General features: G+C 36.8%; 1 protein-coding gene and 1 long non-coding RNA gene across 5 annotated transcripts in view; one reads left to right on the top strand and one right to left on the bottom strand.

Annotated features, from left to right (window-relative positions):
* The window catches only part of CAMKMT (calmodulin-lysine N-methyltransferase), a 408,891-nt gene that overhangs the window by 367,374 nt on the left and 20,203 nt on the right, over positions 1–21,314 (bottom strand). For all 4 annotated transcript variants that reach the window (XR_014235126.1, XM_082358317.1, XM_082358315.1 and 1 more), the window contains exons 2-3: positions 18,428–18,600; positions 4,740–4,804 (exon numbers count right to left, since the gene is read on the bottom strand). Coding sequence is in view for 3 of the 4 variants with exons in the window: in XM_082358317.1 (XP_082214443.1) it covers positions 4,740–4,804; positions 18,428–18,600 (238 nt within the window). In the remaining variant the exon portion in view is untranslated. The remainder of the gene's footprint in view (positions 1–4,739; positions 4,805–18,427; positions 18,601–21,314) is intronic.
* The window catches only part of LOC309612548, a 440,985-nt gene that overhangs the window by 298,803 nt on the left and 120,868 nt on the right, over positions 1–21,314 (top strand). The window lies entirely within an intron of this gene.

The following is a 21,314-nucleotide window of genomic DNA, read 5'->3' on the forward strand; positions in this document are numbered from 1 at the left end:
TCCTGAATCACACTAGGTTACTGCAATGATATATAATAACTATTGGCTTCCTAAGCCTTTAATGGCTTATATACATCATATTGTATATATTGTATACAATATATTGTATGAGAAGTATTAATCATGTGTTCATGCTGTCAAGGATGACGTGCTAAAAAAGTACAAATGAAGCAATTATATCCCAAGCAGTGATGAGATTTCACATGTAGCAAATAGTTGTATTATATACTATGACAGTAAAATTTGGATCAACTAAGTGCTGAAGAGAATCACATTTTTTTTAAATTTATTTCAGTAAAGGAAAGAGATGACTTGGAGAAAGAGAAAATGGTTTCAGAAGAGATACAGCATGATGGGGTTTCTTTGGAGGTCAGGGACTGGCTGGAAAGGAGACTCTGCCCACAGAGAAAACAGAAGCAAGAGATCTGCTGCTTGCTTGCAGAGTACTCTCTTGTGATCCAAGCTATCTGAGTGACATGTTACGTGAAACACAGAAGCAGCCAGCACCTCGTCTGAAGTGAAGGATGCATCCTATACTTTTCCCTAGGTTGCTTGATTGCATCTCTTTCCAGGCATGATGAATCAATAGCAGACACAATCTCTCCAGAGAGTAGCTTTGATAGTTAAAAAGGAAGTATGTTCTCAAGTACTAGAACCCAAAGATGGAATATGCATACCTAACCCTAGTTAGAGGTAAGCAAAAAAGAAGCTTGACTTTCAAAATAATTTGTTTTCCACAGTAGCAAATATAAACATGTAAAAATAAGATTGGGGTCATATCCTATAGAGCAATGAATCATTATGCAGAAATGACTGTGTGGAGATTCATTTTAATTTCTTCCTACAACATTCAAAGGAATTCAAATACTGAAAGGATATCTCAAAAACATAAAACACTTTGCAAGCCACACATGTAAAAATAACAGAGGTAAACATAAAGAATATTTTCATTTCTAACATATCAGGAAATAAGAAATTATCTAGAGGTTTCATTAATTTTACAAAATTAAAGATTTTTTCCATATCTTTCTGGTGAGAGCATAAACAAACTCAGACTAAGACCGATCCTCTCATCTTTGAAAATTTACAATGAATAAAAGAATTACTCGTTTTTGAAGTTAACTTAAAATTGAGATTAATAGTTCCACTAGCATGCATATATTTTGTATACATTCACATATGTGTATTTTGTATAAACATGTACAGGGGGGTTGTAACTATAAAGTATTTTAATTAAGTTATTTTTTCTATTATCAGGAAGTTATGTGAACCTGTAAACTAAATCCTGAAGTAAATGAATAATTCCTGGGACTTCCCTGGTGGCACAGTGGTTAAGAATCCGTCTGTCAATGCAGGGAACACAGGTTTGATCCCTGGTCCGGGAAGATCCCACATGCTGCGGAACAACTAAGCATGTGCGCCACAACTACTGAGCCTGCGCTCTAAAGCCCACGAGCCACAACTACTGAGCCCATGTGCCACAACTACTGAAGCCCACGCACCTAGAGCCCATGCTCTGCAACGAGAGAAGCCACTGCGATGAGAAGCCCGCACACCGCAACGAAGAGTAGCCCCCGCTCGCTGCAACTAGAGAAAGCCCGCGCACAGCAACAAAGACCCAACACAGCCAAAAATAAATAAATTAATTAATTAAAATAAATAACAATAAAAATAAATTGTCCTCTGTTTAAAAAAAGAAATGAAAAAATGAAGAAAAATATCAGTCAGGAAAATCTATTTTTTTGTATTAATGAATTGCTGAATATATTAAATATATAAGAAATAAATCAAATACAGATGTTTACACATACATATTTCTATGTTTACATGATAAAAGCTTAGGGTTACTATTCAAGGTATTTATTCCAGTTATATTGATCTGTTGAGACAGAATTGTGATTTTAGCGCCCTCTGCTGGGTTTTCCAGTCACAAACTCAATCTAAGGTCACCCACCATTAGGGTAAAATCAAACATTCGAGACATCAAGTGAGAAATCACTTTTTCAATCCTTGATCACTTTAAGCCTTGGCAAAGATTATATAAAAGTTATAATCAAGATTTACTTTATTGTAACAGGAATTTATCAATTTTACATTAAGTTGAAGTATCATTATACATTTTTAAAGAGTATAATATAAAAGTTACACTAAACAAAATGTTTTAAGAAGTCTTATTTTTATCACTTCTTACTTGGCAATACATTCAGGTTTTTAAGACCACATTTATGGACTTCCCTGGTGGCGCAGTGGTTAAGAATCCCCCTGCCAATGCAGGGGACACGGGTTCGATTCCCTGGTCCAGGAAGTTCCCACATGCCGCGCGGCAACTAAGCCCGTGCGCCAGAACTACTGAGCCTGCGCTCTAGAGCCCGCGTGCCACAACTACTGAAGCCAGCACGGCTAGAGCCCGTGCTCCGCAACAAGAGAAGCCACTGCAATGAGAAGCCCGCACGCCACAATGAAGAGTAGCCCCTGCTCACCACAACTAGAGAAAGGCCGCGCAGCAACGATGACCCAAGGCAGCCAAAAATAAATAAATAAGTAAATAGATTTCTTTTTTAAAAAAAAGACCACATTTATGACAAGACATTTTAATAAATTACTATTTTTCTAATTTGATCTATTTTCCCACCTTGTTAGTTCAATCAAAATAGTTTACTTTAAAACATCAGAATAATCCTTAAAAATACTTTCTTTATTATTAGAAAAAAACTGCAAAGCTTTAGAGGTACTCACCACTGGTAATAATAAAGACCTTCATTTACTGAGTACCAACTATGAGGAATACAGTATATTATACACTTTCCATACATTATGTCCAGTTCTAAGAGATGAAAAAAACTGAGGTTCGGGGCTTCCCTGGTGGCGCAGTGGTTGAGAATCTGCCTGCCAATGCAGGGGACACGGGTTCGAGCCCTGGTCTGGGAAGATCCCACATGCCGCGGAGCAACTAGGCCCGTGAGCCACAATTACTGAGCCTGCGCGTCTGGAGCCTGTGCTCCGCAACAAGAGAGGCCACGATAATGAGAGGACCGCGCACCGCGATGAAGAGTGGCCCCCACTTGCCGCAACTAGAGAAAGCCCTCGCACAGAAACGAAGACCCAGCACAGCCATAAATAAATAAATAAATTAAAATAAATTAAAAAAAAAAAAAAAAACTGAGGTTCATAGAGACAATATAAATTGCTCAAGATTAATTTCAGAACCAAGATTCAAATGTAGGTGTGTCTCAATCCAAAGACTCAAACCTTTCTACCAAACAATGGGCAGCAGTGGGAAAAAAAAAGCTTTTAACATACAATTTCTGCATTTGTCAATGCAACAACAACTTATGGGGGGGGGGTACATATATTATTCATACACAGAATAATAGCTTAGACCTTCAGGAAAACATTTTTATTTTACATAATGCTGCCAGCTAGTGGCCCTACTTCATACTGAGCCACTGGGAACAGTACTTGATTTTTACATGACCAAATCAAAAATCCACATTTAACATTCTAGAATTATGTTCCTAAATTGGGTATGCATAAGCCTGACTTAATGATATTTTACATTACCACAGAACTAAAGGAGAATGTCTCCTCAACCACCATTAGTATCCCTTACCCAGACCCTGCCCCAACCCCCAATAAAAATATTGGGAAAGAATTCAGCAAGTGCCAACTCAGAGAAACTAAAAGGTATACTTGTCACTATCCATGAAAAAGAAACCTACATTATTTTAAATATTTTAGGATAATTTTAGGATAGTTAGATTCCTTAGTGACAAAATACATAAATATTTTTCTCCACAATCAAAAGCTTGCCATCATGTGGGCATAAGAACAAAATCATTGCCTGAGTATTGTTGGACATTATTCTATGCAGATCGAAAATCAGAGAGCATTTGATAATGTAGTACTGTTAGCAGAATATGTTATTTTAGTTCAGACAATAAGTAGTTACAGCTGTGAAATTTCCTGAGACGAAAAGTATTTGAGTATAATTTTTACATTTAAAATGGTAATATTTCAATGATTATCCACTATCTTAAGAATAATAGCCTATGCAACACATAAAGGAGTACACCGCTTCTGTCATGGTATGTTGTTTAACACAGTGATATAAAGATATTTCTTGTTTGATTTCTTTCATTATGTGACATTATAATTAAATGATTTTCTCAGTGGAGAAATCTATTATGACTTAATCAGAGACTTAGATAAGAAGTCAATATATTCTATAATATTATAATAATGCATAAAATAAAATCATTCGGGTATTAAAGTATATTAGCAGCAAGGAAAAATGTTCTGGGTTCACTCTTTAGTGAAAGAGAGAAGAAGCAAGAAGTAGAAACACACATACCCAAACACGGCAAAGAAGGGAGAGACAGCCCCTCTGTTGGACTGATTAACTGAAAAGGTCAAAATGAAAACAAGAAACAAAAGGGATAGTACTGGAGAATCCAGTGTTCCTCCTGACCTATGTTCTGTCATACACACACACACACACACACACACACAGAGACACAAAACTGCCAAGTATAAAACCTGCCTTATCCCACTGAGTAGGTACATCTTACATGAGGCTTATTATGCAGCTAAAAACAGCAAGAGTTTCTATTACACACACACACACACACACACACACACACACACACACACACACTAGTCAATAAAATAAACACTGGAAAAAAAATTAAAAATTCACTTTTAAAAGACTAATATTTCTATACAGTGAGTATATAACTTACAAATATTTCCTGTATTGTCAAAGCTGGTAAGAACATCTTCAACATTCAAAGATCCACTATTATGCCTAGAAAGGAATAAAGCATTTTCTTTAATGATTCTGAAATATTCACATTTATTAATCTTTGAAAAAGCTGAGACTATATTGTGATACACTCAATACTAATAACCCTTTCCATGTGCTGTTTTTAAAATATATCTGCCCACTAGAGGGAGAAGGAGAAGAAATAACAGACGAGTCTTTGGGATATTTAATGTAATGATATTTCTTGATGATTAATCTACACTTTAAAGTACTAATAAGTGTTTCTATTGTTATTGTTTTAATTATATAAACGTGACATAAATTATTTACATTTATAAAGACAACAAAACAAAACCCTACACTTCGAGAATCTCAAAATGAAAATAAACAATCAACTTCCATTACCACACTCCACAATACATAAGTTCCTTCTATTATGGCCCAACAAATTCAGAACTTCAGTCACAAAGAACTAACCGACCCTCAGGTCTGCACATTCCATTTACAGGGAGTTCTAAATGTCAGGGGGCAAATGTTTTGTATCTTGCTCACTGATCTTAATTCTATTACTCTTATTTATTTATTTTTTTAAATAAATTTATTTATTTATTTATTTTTGGCTGCATTGGGTCTTCATTGCTGCACACGGGCTTTCTCTAGTTGCGGCGAGCGGGGACTACTCTTCATTGTGGTGTGCAGGCTTCTCATTGCGGAGGCTTTTCTTGTTGTGGAGCACAGACTCTAGGCGCACGGGCTTCCATAGTTGTGGCACGCGGGCTCGGTTGTTGTGGCTCACAGGCTCTAGAGCGCAGGCTCAGTAGTTCTGGCGCACAGGCTTAGTTGCTCTGCAGCATGTGGGATCTTCCCAGACCAGGGCTCAAACCCGTGTCCCCTGCATTGGCAGGCGGATTCTTAACCACTGTGCCACCAGGCAAGCCCCTAGTTACTGTTTCTTATTCAAGTACAAGGAGTTAAGATTTGTTCAAAGACTTGCCTATGATCACACAGCAAGTAACTGGCAGAACTAAAACCTGAACTTCATATTCCATGATCCTTCCATGACCCCACTAAGTTAAAAATAGAGCAATTACCTATAAAAGCCCAAATTTCTCATTTTTTAATCAAACTATCTTACCAAGTATGTGTGTGTATATATACACACATCTACATAAATGTATTATACGCCTATAACACATAAACACAATATGCCTTTATTTGAATGAGGAAAAACTTTAAATCCAGTCTGACACTCCTGAGGCTTAAATAATTCCACCAATATTATAGACCTTAACTACATTAACACAGTAACAATGAAACAGAAAAACTAAAAATCTGGACTATATTTCCTAAGAGATAGTCACCTTTGGTCTCCCAAATATAGGTAGAAAATGAAAATATTTTGTATTTCAACAAGAATATTTCCTTAAGTAATTACTAACCCAAAAGAGATCAGTTTTGGATACATCACAAAACAGGTCCCACTCTATGAGACCCCTAGGAAGGACCCAGAAGCAGGAGACTGTAGCAGTGTGCGTTAAAAGTCCAGGTCAGCCCCAGGATTCACTGGGGAGAAAACAATCACCACTGTCACATGTAAGAGTATATAAGGTAGGGGGTCTACAAATTTCTCTAGGACCATGAGACACCAACCACCACAGGGTCCTGTCAGGTAGCCCAGCTAGGAGAAAAAAAAAATTATTTCAAAGAATGGCAGAAGGCGTATTACCAATACATTTCCCAAATTTAAGTGGCAGTATTGTGTTAGCCAGGACTCCTGAATCACACTAGGTGTGACCTGAATCAATAGGTCATAGAGGCTGAGTTACTTTTCCAGTGGTGATTACAAAAAGTTGGTGCTAACACATCTACAATCTTCTACATTCTCCCCTATATAACTTACAGCTGTAGTTCTTTAGGATGTTGTGATAGTTTATAATAACCATTAATAATTCACAATAAAATTTACTTCATCCACACTACTTTGTCATTAAAACTCATCACAAATGATATATACTATTATGGACTGAACTGTGTCTCCCCAAAATTCATATGTTGATGCCCTAACACCCAGTGCCTCAGAATGCGACTGAATTTGGACACAGGGCCTTGAAAGAGTTAATTAAGTTAAAATTTGGTCATTAGGGTGAGCCCTAATATATATATATATATATATATATATATATATATATATATATATATATATATATATATATATCCTTATAAAAAAAGGAGATTAGGACACACAGAGACAACAAGGCATGTGCACAGAGGGACAACCACGTGAAGAGACAGCAAGAGAGCAGCCACATGCAAGTCAAAGAGAGAGGCCTTGGATGAAACCAAACCTGCAACACTTAGATCCAAGACTTCTAGACCCCAAACTGTGAGAAAATAAACTTGCCGTTTAAGCCATCCAATCTGCGGTGTTTTGTTCTGGGAGCCCTAGCAAGCTAATGCATATAGTAAGAGAACACATGTAAACTATAATACCCTTTTCAGAACAACATTTTATTTCTATCACAGAGACCAAGTTCCTTCATGGAGTGACCAAGTGAGGACGCAAAAAGTTATCTGCAATAATCACTGGCCCAATAACCACTGGGCTCACCAGTATCATAACCTAAGGCAATGAAGTTATCAACCACAAATCCAACTTTCATCTTCATAACACAATGATTCTGCACCTTCTCTGTGGATGCAAGATTCTAGAAGAGGTTATTTACGCCTAACATGGAAAACTACAACATACATGTCGGACAAGAGAGGAAAAAGAACAAAGCATTAAATATCTAAAGCACAAGATGAAGCTATTAAAATGATCAGCAATACAGCATAGAACTCAAAAAACTTTTTCCTAAATATAAAAGCAATATATGGCTTCCTCAAGAAAAAACTGCCCATAATCCTATCATGCAGAGGTAACCACAGTTAATAGTTTGGTATACAGCCTTCAAATTTTATGCTATGCTCATAGACCTGTCATTAAATAACTGAGAGCACATTGTCCATATGGTTTTGCAATTCGTATTTTTTCATTTAACATATTATAAAGTTTCCCACATCATCAAATATTCTCCTGCAACATGATTTTAATGGCTGCCAAGTAGTCCAATGAATGCACCATAATTTACTGAACCAACACCTTATGATGGATTTTTAGATTATGCCCACTTTTGTGCTTTATGCATATTGTTTCAATGAACATCCTTGTAGAAATAGCATTGAGCCCCTTTCTGATTATTTCTTTAGGATAAATACCTAAAAGTGAAATTGCTTTATGGCCTAGTTTTAATAAGGACATTCTCTCATGCACATTCGCACGCTCTCTCTGTCACTCTCTCTCTCTCTCTCTCTCTCTCTCTCATCAAGATGAAATAAACATTTGAAAAGAAATCTGAGACAAGAGTTAAAAAAAAAAAGGTACGTATATTTTACAAGAAGTTAAATATTTCTAAAAAGCAGAAACTGGGATAAAGTAAAATGTATGTTTAAAAGTTAAAAGCAGTATTCAAAATAGAAAGTGTGACACAAAACTTGTCTTCTTGAAAGCATTATTTCTTGAAGCCAAGAAGCAGAAAGTATACCCTATGACATTAAATGGGATCAGGTTGGGGAAACAAGAAAACTAATCCTATACCTCTAAGTAACTTACAAAAATGAAAATCACTTATCTACGAAGTCTAGAAACCCTAAAAGATGGCATCTCATGAAAGAAAAATGTCAACAATCATTGTCTTCAATGGTATAAGAATTAGTCCTACTTATAGGAAAACTGCCATGAACACAGTGTGGTAAAGATTCAGTTTGATTATTTCAAGTTCCCTTTCATTTGGCCCAAACTCAAGGACTTTTCTTTGTTCAGAGTCATCTATACTTTATTCAAGTGTCAACTCCATAAGATCTTGTCTACCCTTAATCTTTCAACTGTTTACCTAGGTCCTGCCTGGACAATGTGGTTATTAGACAGTAATACCTGCAAGGAAGGGACCTTATCAAACTTCAGTTTTACCATTACACTGATAATTAATGTTATATAACAGTCATAACATTTTGCTAACATATCCAGGGTATAAAAAGTTCACTCCATCTTCTCCTAAACTCCGAAGCTTTAACTTGTTTCCCAAGCCTTTAATTTAAATGTTCTCACCACAAAAAAGAAATGATAATTATGTGACATGATAGAGGTGTTAGCTAGTACTATGGTACTAATCATTTTGCAGTATATAAGTGAATCAAGTCAACACAGTGTATACCTTAAATTTACACAATGTTATATGTCAATTATATCAATATCTCAATAAAGCTGGAAAAAAATTCACCAGTAGCCGGTTTTTTCTTCCCAAAGCCAACCAATTTTTTTCACAAGCACCTAAAGCTATGCTAGAACTGAGGACCTTTGAGTTTCTCTAAAGAATGGCCTATGGGGTAAGGACTAAGGAGCAAGTCACTGGGGCAGATAATTATCTGAAGAGGGGGGAAAAAAAAGCTACCAGAGAAAAATTTGAAGCCTAAAGGTATCAAGAGATTGAAACCAGAGGTTAAAAGTAAGTGAGGGCTAAATATGGCACCCAAAACACAAACAACAAAAGAAAAAAATAGATAAATTGAACTTCAACAAAACTAAAAACTTTTGTACACCAAAGGACACTATCAAGAAAGTGAAAAGATAACCCAGAAGATGGGAGAAAATATTTGCAAATCACATATCTGATATGGGTCAAGTATCCAGAATATATAAAGAAGTCTGAAATTCAATAACAAAGAGACAAACAACCCAATTAAAAATGGGCATAGGACTTGAATAGACATTTCTCCAAAGAAGATATACAAATGGCCAATGGGCACATGAAAAAACATACAACATAATTAGTCACTTGGGGACTGCAAATCAAAACAACAGTAAGATATCACTTTACACCCACTAGAACGGCAATAATACAAAATAATAATAATATAGGAAAAATCATAGGTGCTTGCAAGAATGGGGAGAAATTAGAACCCTCATATATTCCTAGTAGGTAAAATGGCACAGCCACTGTGGAAAACAATTTGGCCACTCTTCAAAAAGTTAAACAAAGAGTTACTACATGACCCAGTAATTCTGCCCCTCAGTACATACCTAAAAGAAAGAATTTAAAACTTACACATTCACATAAAAACTTGTACATGAATGTTCATAGTAGCATTATTCATAATAGCCAAAAAGTAGAAACTACCCAAATGTCCATCAACTGATGAAGAGATAAACAAAATATGGTATTGTCCGTACAATGGAATATTATTCAGCCATGAAAAAGGAATGAAGTACTGGTATATGCTATAACATGGATGAATCAGAAAACATTATGCTAAGTAAAAGAAGCCAAATATAAAGGCCACATAGCATATGATTCTACTTATATAAAATGTCCAGAATAGGCAATATAGGCAAATCCATATAGATAGAAAGTAGATAAGTGGTTGCCAGGGGCTAGGGGGAGGAGGAAGATAGAGAGTTACTAGTAATGCGGATGGGGTTTCCTTTTGGGGTGATGAAAAGCTTCGGAAATTAGAGAGTGGTGATGGTTGCACAACATCGTGAATATACTGAATTGCACAATTTAAAATGGTTAAAATGATTAATTTTACCTTGATTAAAAAGAAAAGTGGTCCCCCAAAATCAGAAAAAGTAAGTCAGAGAGTGGAATGGGTCCTAAGAGGCTGCATAAGAACAAAGAGGAAAGGTTTTCTGAAGGAAAAGGTTTAAAAAGTTGATTTTCCATGCAACTACTTTGGAGCTCTTTCAAAAATAAATGGCTGAAGAGTTTTTATTTTCAGTCTTACATCTACTAGTTATAGGAAACTAAAAGATTATTTCTACATAATATATGGAAATTTGAAAAAGTATCTAGGGAATATTTCAATTTACTGAAACTTTGAATATATGTATATGTAAGCAAACTACACAAATAATCATGATTGGAGTTTAAATAACCTAGAAAATTAAGTTATAATTAGCTCATATCTGTGCTTTAAGCTCCATGAAAACATGACTCAATGGATTAGTCTTTTAATTTTCTACATACACTGCACCACATTTTGAAGCTCCTATAAAGTTCCTTCTAAAATACAAAATAAAATACAAGAGAACAAAAGCTGCTTTAATATTCATCGCTGTTGTTAACAGCACTACTAACATTAAAACTGTACTTTTTAAATATAAATTCAGGGACTTCCTTAGTGGCATAGTGGTTAAGAATCCACCTGCCAATGCAGGGGACACAGGTTCGAGCCCTGTTCCCTAAAGATCCCACATGCTGCGGAGCAACTAAGCCCGTGCGTCACAACTACTGAGCCTGAGCTCTAGAGCCCACGAGCCACAACTACTGATGCCCACGTGCCTAGAGACCATGCTCCGCAACAAGAGAAGCCACCACAATGAGAAGCCTGCGCACCGCAACAAAGAGCAGCCCCTGCTCACTGCAACTAGAGGAAGCCTGCGCGCAGCAACAAAGACCCAACGCAGCCAAAACTGAACAAATAAATAAATAAATTTAAATTAAAAATAATAAATAAATAAACAAACAAATATAAATTCAGTATCCATATTTGCCTCAGATACCAACCTTGCCAAGTTTTAAAGGGGCACCTATGATACACGACACATATAAGGATAATCTGCCATACATCTAATTTCATAAGCATACCACTCCCATCACAAGTTTTTATTCAGTGAGCACTCACAGGGTACATACTAAATCCAGTGGGGTGAGGGTTTGTTTTATTTTTTTTCCTTTCCTTAGAGAAGCAATACATGATCTCAATGCAGTGCATTTGTTGTACTACAGTCAAAGACAAAGTCATTCTTGACTTCTTGCCCATTCTAAGCCTCCAGGACAGGCCAAAAGGCAAGAATGCTAGGCTTCTAGTTCAGCAATTACCATAGCAACAGGAGTCATTCAAAGAAAGGAGGACAGTTCAGGCCTCTCAGCTTTTTCTATACCTAAGACATGTATGCATTTATAAATGAATAACTCAGGCACTTTTATGGTTCTGAATATAAATGAAAGTATTTTAAAGTTTCCAGAATATGCAAATTCCTATTACACTGAAATTAAGTTAAAATAAAGGGGCAGGGAACAACAATTTCTAGTATCTATACAGTAATCTCTATACAACAAGAAATTGCAACTTATAAGACAAGGAGAAGAAAATTTTTTTAATACAGTTTTTTACTATACATAGAAAATCCTAAAGATGTCACCAGAAAACTACTAGAACTAATCAGTGAATTTGGTAAGGTTGCAGGATACAAAATTAATGCACAGAAATCTCTGGCATTCCTATACACCAACAATGAAAAGTCAGAAAGAGAAATTAAGGAAACGCTCCCATTTACCATTGCAACAAAAAGAATAAAAAACCTAGGAATAAACCTGCCTAAGGAGACGAAAGACTTGTACTCAGAAAACTATAAAACACTGATGAAAGAAATCAAAGATAACATAAACAGATAGAGAAATATACCACATTCTTGGATTGGAAGAATCAATATTGTGAAAATGACTATACTACCCAAAGCAATCTACTACCCAATTGAATCTACAGATTCAATACAATCCCTATCAAACTACCAATGGCATTCTACACAGAATTAGAACAAAAAATCTTACAATTCGTATGGAAACACAAAAGACCCCGAATAGCCAAAGCAACTTGAGAAAGAAAAACAGAGATGGAGGAATCAGGCTCCCCGACTTCAAACTATACCACAAAGCCACAGTAATCAAGACAGTATGGTACTGGCACAAAAACAGAAATATAAATCAATGGCACAGGATAATGCCCAGAGATAAACCCACGCACACATAGGCACCTAATTTACGACAAAGGAGGCAAGAACATACAATGGAGAAAAGACAGCCTCTTCAATAAGCGGTGCTGGGAAAACTGGACAGCTACAGGTAAAAGAATGAAATTAGAACACTACCTAACGCCAAACACAAAAATAAACTCCAAATGGATTAAAGACTTAAAGGTAAGACCAGACACAGAACTCTTGGAGGAAAACATAGGAAGAACACTCTTTGACATAAACCACAGCAAGATCTTTTTTGACCCACCTCCTAGAGTAACGGAAATAAAAACAAAAATAAACAAATGGGACTTAATTAAACTTAAAGGCTTTTGCACAGCAAAGGAAACCATAAACAAGACAAAAAGACAACCCTCAGAATGGGAGAAAATATTTGCAAATGAAACAACAGACAAAGAATTAATCTCCAAAATATACATACAGGCCATGGAGCTCAATATCAAAAAAAAAAAATCCAGTTAAAAAATGGGTGGAAGACCTAAATAGACATTTCACCAAGGAAAACATACAGATGGCCAAGAGGCACATGAAAAGACGCTCAATGTCACTAATTATTAGAGAAATGCAAGTCAAAACTACAATGAAGTATCACCTCACACCAGTCAGAATGGCCATTATCAAAAAAGCTAGAAACAATAAATGCTGGAAAGGGTGTGGTGAAAAGGGAACCCTCCTACACTGTTGGTGGGAATGTAAACTGATACAACAACTATGGAAAACGGTATGGAGGTTTCTTAAAAAACTAAAAATAGAACTACCATATGACCCAGCAATCCACTACTGGGCATATACCCTGAGAAAAACATAATTCAAAAAGAGACATCCACCACAATGTTCACTGCAGCACTATTTACAATAGCCAGGACATGGAAGCAACCTAAGAGTCCATCGACAGATGAATGGATAAAGAAGATGTGGTACGTATATACAATGGAATATTACTCAGCCATAAAAAGAAACAAAATCGAGTTATTTGTAGTGAGGTGGATGGACCTAGAGTCTGTCATACAGAGTGAAGTAAGTCAGAAACAGAAAAACAAATACCGTATGCTAACGCATATATATGGAATCAAAAAAAAAAAAAAGGTACTGATGAACCTAGTTGCAGGGCAGGAATAAAGAGGTAGACATAGAGAATGGACTTGATGACATGGGGTAGGAGGGCAAAGTGAGAGTAGCATCGACATATTTACATTACCGAACGTTAAATAGTTGGCTGGTAGGAAGCAGCAGCATAGCACAGGGAGGTCAGCTCGGTGCTTTGCGATGATCCATAGGGGTGGGATAGGGAGGGTGGGAAGGAGGCTCAAGAGGGAGGGGGTATGGGGACATGTATGCATACAGCTGATTTGCTTTGTTGTACAACAGAAACTAACACAGTATTATGAAGCAATTATACTCCAATAAAGATCTATTAAAATATATATATATATATATATATATATATTTTTTTTTTTTTTGGCTTCATCGGGTCTTAGTTGCAGCACGTGGGATCTTTTGTTGCGGCACACAGGCTCTTCATTGTGGTGCGCAGGCTCCTCTCTAGTTGTGGCACACGGGCTCAGTAGTTGTGGCACATGGGCTTAGTTGCCCTGTGGCACGGGGGATCTTAGTTCCCTGACCAGGGATCAAACCCACGTCCCCTGCATTGCAAGACAGATTCGCAACCACTGGACCACCAGGGAAGTCCCTTCATATATATATATATATATTTATATTATTTATATTATTTATTTATTTATTTATTCATTCATTCATTCATTTATTTGGCTACGCCGGGTCTTAGCTGCGGCACGTGGGATCTTTGTTGCGGCGTGTGGGATGTTTTAGTTGCAGCATGCGGGATCTTTTTTAGTTGCGGCACATGGGATCTTTAGTTGCAGCATGCAAACTCTTAGTTGAAGCATGAGGGATCTAGTTCCCTCACCAGGGATCAAACCCGGGCCCCCTGCATTGGGAGCGCAAGTCTCAGCCACTGGACTACCAGGGAAGTCCCAGGAACAAGGAATTTTTAATGAAAGATTTTTAGTATAAACACCTCCTGGTATATATTAGTTTTCTATACATGCATCTATCTAACAGCAAGAACCTCTTCTATAAAATTCTAAGAAATGAACACCAGAAAAACAAGAAGAGTTTGCCAAGGAATAAAGCGGGAGCCATACCCTGGATTTTAATTTACTCACTCTCAACACTCACTTTGGAACAGAGTCGACCATCCTCAGATATACAGAAAAGACAACACATCTTGGGGAATTCATAACCTAACTTTTACATTGTCCAGACCTTTGCTTCTGATGAAAAGTCACCAGGGGAAATTCTTTATTCCTTCATTTTAAGTATCATCATGTAAAGCTGACAGGAAATGATCAAAATTTTAATTCAGGCCACTGCTTATATACCTTTTAATAATATAAACAATATACAACTATGTACTCCGAATTCACAAATATTTATCTAGTTATTTACTCTCTTAAGGTATTCATTTCAAGTCTAATAAAACTTTAAAGGAACATAATATGTAGGGGAATGAATTTACTGATTTGATTTATTTAAAAACTATTCACCCCCTTTTTTCACTGCATAGCATTAATAAACTTAAAAAATATAGAAGACGATGATGGTACTGCATTTCAAAACAACTTTCCAAGCCACTACTTTTGGCTATTACAAGTAATTTTTTTTAATTTTAGAATGCTCACAATTCAAATAACACTGAAGAAAATAGATAAAGGTAGCTAAAGAAATGTCATGGAAAGACTGACAAAAGAGTTGATACAAGATATCAAAGGAGCAAGAATGGAAATCCATGTTGGGCAGATAACAGTAAACAAGGAGAAGTGGTAACCATAAGAAATCAACATGAACAAAACTGGCAATGGAATGGAATGAACTGTTCTTGGCAGAAATCCTCCCCTACCTAAGCAATTTCAGTAATATCGGTTATTTCCTATACAGTATCAGGATTATGGAGTAAGAAATGGAATGCTCAGAATAATCAATGAGGAAATTAGTTTATCTAGGCCTCAATCCCTTCATCTGAAAAGTGAATAAATGTATATATGACTGTCACACAAGTGGCAGGATGTATAGAAGTTAAAATTGCAGGCTGTGACTATCATTATATAAGATGTTACTGATGAAGACAGCTGGGTGATAGGTACATGGAACTCCTTGTACTATTTTTGCAACTTTCTGAGAGCCTGTAATTATTTCAAAACAAAAGTTTTTAAAAGTATTATACAGGCATGAAACCAGACCACCAGGGTTTAAATAGGGGCACAACCAATTATTGGCTGTGTGCCCTCAATCGAGTTATTTTCTCATCTGTAAAATGAGGATAAAAATAGTATTTACCTCAGGAGGTGCTGTGTGAATTAAATAAGCTTATACATGTAAACCATTCACAACAGTGCTTGTCACATAGTAGGCACTCAATTGTCAGTCATTATTAATGTTGCTATGATTATTTTTTAATTTATTCTAAGATCAGAATTCAGCTCTAGAATTCTGTATGTGTAAGCTATTGTTATTTTTGCACTATTGATATGGAGAGATATTAGCTAGTTTGAAAAAAAGAGAAAAAATCTTGGTAGCCAATGAGGCCTAAATTCTAGCTCAGTCACCTGTCTTCTTTCTATAAACTAGGATTTAATATCATATTTATATAGATATATTTATTCTTTCAAAAATGGATATATCACAAAGAACCACACTGTTGGAGAGGTGTCTTGCTGCTACATCAACGCCATCTCCACCAGGTGGAGAACCATGCCTTATTTTGAAAGCTCTCAAGAACAGAAGATTTCACATTCTCTCTGGCTAAGCCTTACCAGGGCCTTGAAGATGTCAGGAAGTTATTCTTTACCAGGGCCTTGAAGATGTCAGGAAGTTATTCTTGGTACAGTTTACACTTACTGCCTCTTGTCACAGTGGATGGAGAAGATAAGTTTTACAACTTTATACCTGAAGACCCCTACCAGTAGGGGTATCACCCTGTTTCTCCTTCTCTTTAATATCCTTATAGATTCTATCTTCCAATTGTTGAATCATCTTCATTCCTACTTCGCAGAGTTATTGTAAGGAGTACATGAATTAGAATACATCAAAGCACCTAGTACTGTACTTGGCAAACAGTAAGCATTTAATGCATTTTTCTTTCCTTCCTAATCAAGGACTAAACTAATTATCTCTATCAGAATGCCAGGCAGTTGAGGTATTCTAATTTGAATCTCATAATGAATGTACAGGCAAGCTCACAAATCCCTAAGTTTTTACCTTCTATTTAGAGTTTTTTGTTTTTGTTTTTTTTTTTTTTTTAAACATCTTTATTGAAGTATAATTGCCTTACAATAGTGTGTTAGCTTCTGCTTTATAACAAAGTGAATCAGTTATACATATACAATATGTTCCCATTTCTCTTCCCTCTTGCATCTCCCTCCCTCCCACCCTCCCCATCCCACCCCTCTAGGTGGTCACAAAGCACCGAGCTGATCTCCCTGTGCTATGCGGCTGCTTCCCACTAGCTATCTATTTTACATTTGGTAGTGTATATATGTCCATGACACTCTTTTACCCTGTCACATCTCACCCCACCCCCTCCCCATATCCTCAAGTCCATTCTCTAGTAGGTCTGTGTCTTTATTCCCGTCTTGCCACTAGGTTCTTCATGACCTTTTGTTTTTCCCCTTAGATTCCATATATATGTGTAAGCATACTGTATTTGTTTTTCTCTTTCTGACTTACTTCACTCTGTATGACAGAATCTAACTCCACCCACCTCACTACAAATAACTCCATTTCGTTTCTTTTTATGGCTGAGTAATATTCCATTGTATATATGTGCCACATCTTCTTTATCCATTCATCTGATGATAAAATCAAATACCTGCAGTAATATTGCAACATGCTAGACTGTAACTGTGAGAGGAAGTTAATTCAGTAAAAATGATACCTTGTTACTTCAGTTTGCAACTCTCTTATCTCTTTTCTAATGATTTTTTTTTTTAATTTTTATTTATTTATTTATTTATTTATTTTTGGCTGTGTTGGGTCTTCGTTTCTGTGCGAGGGCTTCCTCTAGTTGCGGCGAGCGGGGGCCATTCTTCATCGCGGTGCACGGGCCTCTCACTCTCGCGGCCTCTCTTGTTGCAGAGCACAGGCTCCAGACGCGCAGGCTCAGTAGTTGTGGCGCACGGGCTTAGTTGCTCCGCGGCATGTGGGATCTTCCCAGACCAGGGCTCAAACCCGTGTCCCCTGCATTAGGAGGCAGATTCTCAACCACTGCGCCACCAGGGAAGCCCCTCTAATGATTTTTAAAGCCAGAACAGTCTGTAAGCTTCTCACGATATCAGTGTTTTGGCTGAATTTTCTCCTCCTATTTTAAGATTCTATTCTGAAAGTGACAAAACATGAATGGGAAAAATACCAAAGCTTGATTTTTCAAATAACTACTACTTGAAGAACAGTTTGGAAAAATTCCGTTTTCACTTTCAGCCTTCTTTGCCTCAAAAAGAACTTGGCTTTTTTTCGTAATCAAATGCTATGAGACAATGGTTAAATGAACCCTTTGATTTGAACTTCATCCTCAAATGCCGATACATTCCTTAGAATGTTTTTTTTTTAGTTCTGAGAATACAGTAAGACCCAGTTAGAGCAGCAGGATTCCAAACACAAAGTTGCAAAACCTAAGTTCTGATAAAGATTGCCTGCAAACTCAATAGAATGAACAATGAGATTCTTAGTAGATTGTTTTCTTCTACAAGAGAAAAAAACTTAAAAAAAAAAATCTTAACTAGAGTGATGTTTACCTTAAGAAAATACTGTATTCAGGATGGAAGATGCTTGTATATTGGACCCAGGCACCAACTTCCTCTTCAGTTTCCCTTTTTTGGGCTTCTGTTACTGAGAACAGATTAAATGATTCAAATCTTCTTACAGATACATGTCGTAGACAATCATCCAGGTGTTTTTGTTTCAGAGCCTTTGAAATAAAACCAAATATTGTGGTCACATTATATAAATATAAATTAAATGTTCAACATTTAAGTGGTAAGGGGACTTTCATTTCCAATAATGGCAGATTAGATAATTCAGACCAACATCTTACTGAAGACAACTAGAAAAGATGCACAAAATATTTTAAAACATTACTCGAAGGCATCAGAGGGCAAAGAATATAGTGAAGATCTACCAGTCTAATATCTTTAAAAGGAGGTAAATCTAGAGAGATGAGTCTGGCTTTTGCAACCACTTTTGTGAGACATTCATCAATTCCAAAAGAAAGAGCTGAGAAGACAAGCAGCACCTTCAACAGCTTGTAGACTTAGGGGGTAAAAGTTGAGTTTCAAAGCTTAATACCTAGGCAGGGGCAGGTACGTTATTCTGAGCCGGTGTGTGTGTGTGTGTGTGTGTCTGTGTGTCTGTGTGTGTGTGTGTGTGTGTGTGTGTTAAGATAAATCAAATGAGTAGTTTTGTTGGTGCCATTGAAAACTAGGTTTTTAAGTATGGAAAAAAGGAGATACAGCTGTAAAATTAATGAGGTTAAGCAAAAACCCTGTAGCTCTGAATCTGAATAAAGTATAATATAAACTAATGATGTATTTCATTTTTTAAAACTGTACATATATTTCCTACATCTGACCACTGAAAAGGTCTAAAAACAATGACCAAACTAGTAGCAATGAGCACACCTAATGCACATACTGCTGTCTCTAAATACCATTTTTTATTAAAACAAAGTAAGGGGAATTCCCTGGTGGTCCAGTGGTTAGAACCCCACGCTTTCACTGCCAAGGGCCTGGGTTCAATTCCTGGTCAGGGAACTAAGATAATGCAAGCCATGCAGCACAGCCAAAAAAAAGAAAGAAAAAAAAAAAAAAGTAAGGCCCTTGGAAAAAGGGCAGGAATTGTACAAGATAAGTCTGGAACATCATGCACACAAAGAAACAAGAAAGCCATACAAAATTAAGGGTTATATCAAAAGGACTCCAGAGACAATCTGAGTAGGGTCCATTGGCCAAAGATGGGACAGTGCGAGCATTAACAAAGATAATAAATGTAACTGAATTGAAACACATTAGTTCATAACGGTAACTTTTTAAATGCCTCATTGATGATCACTGAAAAATGCTAAAGAACCAACTTATTTTGAAAACTAGTAAATGAGGAGAAAAAATCAAGTATTTATCTGTCTCTTCTATATGAACCATAACTGAGAATATCCAAATGGAAGATGAGGGGAAATTTCTTTTTATACTAGTATCCCAAATAATAAATGAAGAAGGAACAAGAGAATATCACCATTTTTCAACTCCCTCATGAATTCATGAACCTAGGTAATCATTATCAAGAAGAGAAATAACCAGACATCACTATGATTATTGATGAAATCTCACACCACCATCATCTTGACCAACTAAACAAGACAAAACAAAAAACATCAAATCTGAATCTGATCAAGCCTCTATATCTTACAGGAAATAGGAAATACAGGAATAGAGGAACACATTAAACAACATCATCAAGTGCAATTAGCAAAATTCAAATTATAGGAAACTACAAAACACCCAGTTGCTTCTAAAATAAATGGCAAGGGTTGAAAAAGAGACACGCTGAGGGAATATTTAGATTAAAAAGACTTGAACATATCAACCAATAACAATATTTGGAACTTAATTTGGATCCTGTTTTCAAAATAATCAAACTGTAAAGAAAAATTAGGAGACAATGGAAAACTTTTGGAAACTGACCAGATATTTTATGACATCAAGGAATTATTCTGGATAAGATATGGTATTGTAATTAATCTTTTAATGTCATCTTGTATAGGTACATACTGAAATATTTATAGAAAAAATATGATATCTGAGATTCGCTTTAAAATAATCTGGTGAGGGTTGCATAATGAGAGAACAGAAATGAAACGAATTTGGTCAAGAGTTAAAAATAGTTGAAGCTTATGGATACCTGAGTGGTTATTAAACTATTTTTTTCCACTTTTGTATATGTTTGACATTTCCCATAAAGTTTTTTTTAAGATATAAAGCGCTCTAATAGTCATAAACAAATGAAAAATAAAAAGATATGAAAAACCAAATATATTTGGAAGTTAAGCAATAAACTTCTAAATAATCTGTGAGTCAAAAAAAGAACACAATGGAAATTAGAAAGTATTTTGAACTGAATAATAAAAATACATTTCAAGGGCGGAGTCAAGATGGCGTACTAGGAGGACTCGGAATTCATGTCTCCTCACAACTAGGGCACCTACCAGGCACCGGTGAGGGACCACGGACACCTAAGGGGACAGGACGAACCCCCAGCGACCAGGTAGGACATGGGGCATGGGAGGAGTGAAGGGGGAGAAGTGGAGGCAGGATGGGACTGGTACCCCTAAGGGGCAGCTGGGGGAGGGGAAAGGATCCCATGCCAGAAGGGGTAAATTGGGGGACCACTGGGAGGGCAGAGGATCAAAAGGGAGCGTGGCCAGGTTTCTCCTGCCCACTTGGGCGCCCAGGAACCTGCTGAGATCCCAGGCCTCACCCTCTGCCTCTGGGTCCTGAGGGAGTGGGAGGGAGGGAAGGGGGAGCAAAAGTAAAGGCCGTACCTCCAGGACTGGCACCCCTGAGGGGTGGCTGGGGGAGGGGAGTTCCTAAACCCAGTGGGACCCACCCACTGTTAGGGGTCCAGCAGTGA

This window comes from Balaenoptera borealis (assembly GCF_965194805.1).
Source record: "Balaenoptera borealis genome assembly, chromosome: 15".
NCBI lineage: Eukaryota > Metazoa > Chordata > Mammalia > Artiodactyla > Balaenopteridae > Balaenoptera > Balaenoptera borealis.